The sequence below is a fragment of the Sinocyclocheilus anshuiensis genome, unplaced genomic scaffold, assembly GCF_001515605.1.
Source record: "Sinocyclocheilus anshuiensis isolate Anshui unplaced genomic scaffold, SAMN03320099.WGS_v1.1 scaffold447, whole genome shotgun sequence".
NCBI classification, from domain to species: domain Eukaryota; kingdom Metazoa; phylum Chordata; class Actinopteri; order Cypriniformes; family Cyprinidae; genus Sinocyclocheilus; species Sinocyclocheilus anshuiensis.
Genome location: NW_015552615.1, coordinates 4,983,694 through 4,983,971, shown reverse-complemented (window position 1 = coordinate 4,983,971; position 278 = coordinate 4,983,694). Strand labels below are relative to the sequence as shown.

At 40.6% G+C, this 278-nt stretch overlaps 1 protein-coding gene across 2 annotated transcripts in view; it reads left to right on the top strand.

Annotated features, from left to right (window-relative positions):
• The window catches only part of LOC107666164 (putative helicase mov-10-B.1), a 9,369-nt gene that overhangs the window by 5,013 nt on the left and 4,078 nt on the right, over positions 1–278 (top strand). For both annotated transcript variants that reach the window (XM_016457340.1, XM_016457339.1), the window contains exon 12: positions 36–139. In XM_016457340.1, the coding sequence (XP_016312826.1) occupies positions 36–139 (104 nt within the window). The remainder of the gene's footprint in view (positions 1–35; positions 140–278) is intronic.

The window sequence follows — 278 nt, the reverse complement described above, 5'->3', positions numbered from 1 at the left end:
ATATAATATAAAATTCTTATATCTGTTCCCTACAGAAACATAGTAACTGGAATGAGGCTCAGGACAGCTTCCTGCTCCCATCTAGACAATCTCTGATGGACTACAGTGTCATTGTTGTTACTCTGGTCACTGCAGGAAGGTACAGCTTTCGTAACACTAATATAGCACCTAAAACTCGGTCCATTCTGGTTGTGTGCAGTACCATAATAGTCCTGTCATATTCTCTCAATTTACTTTGTGCTAGCTGGGATGTTCTGCTCTGCTGGCTAAACATGAAT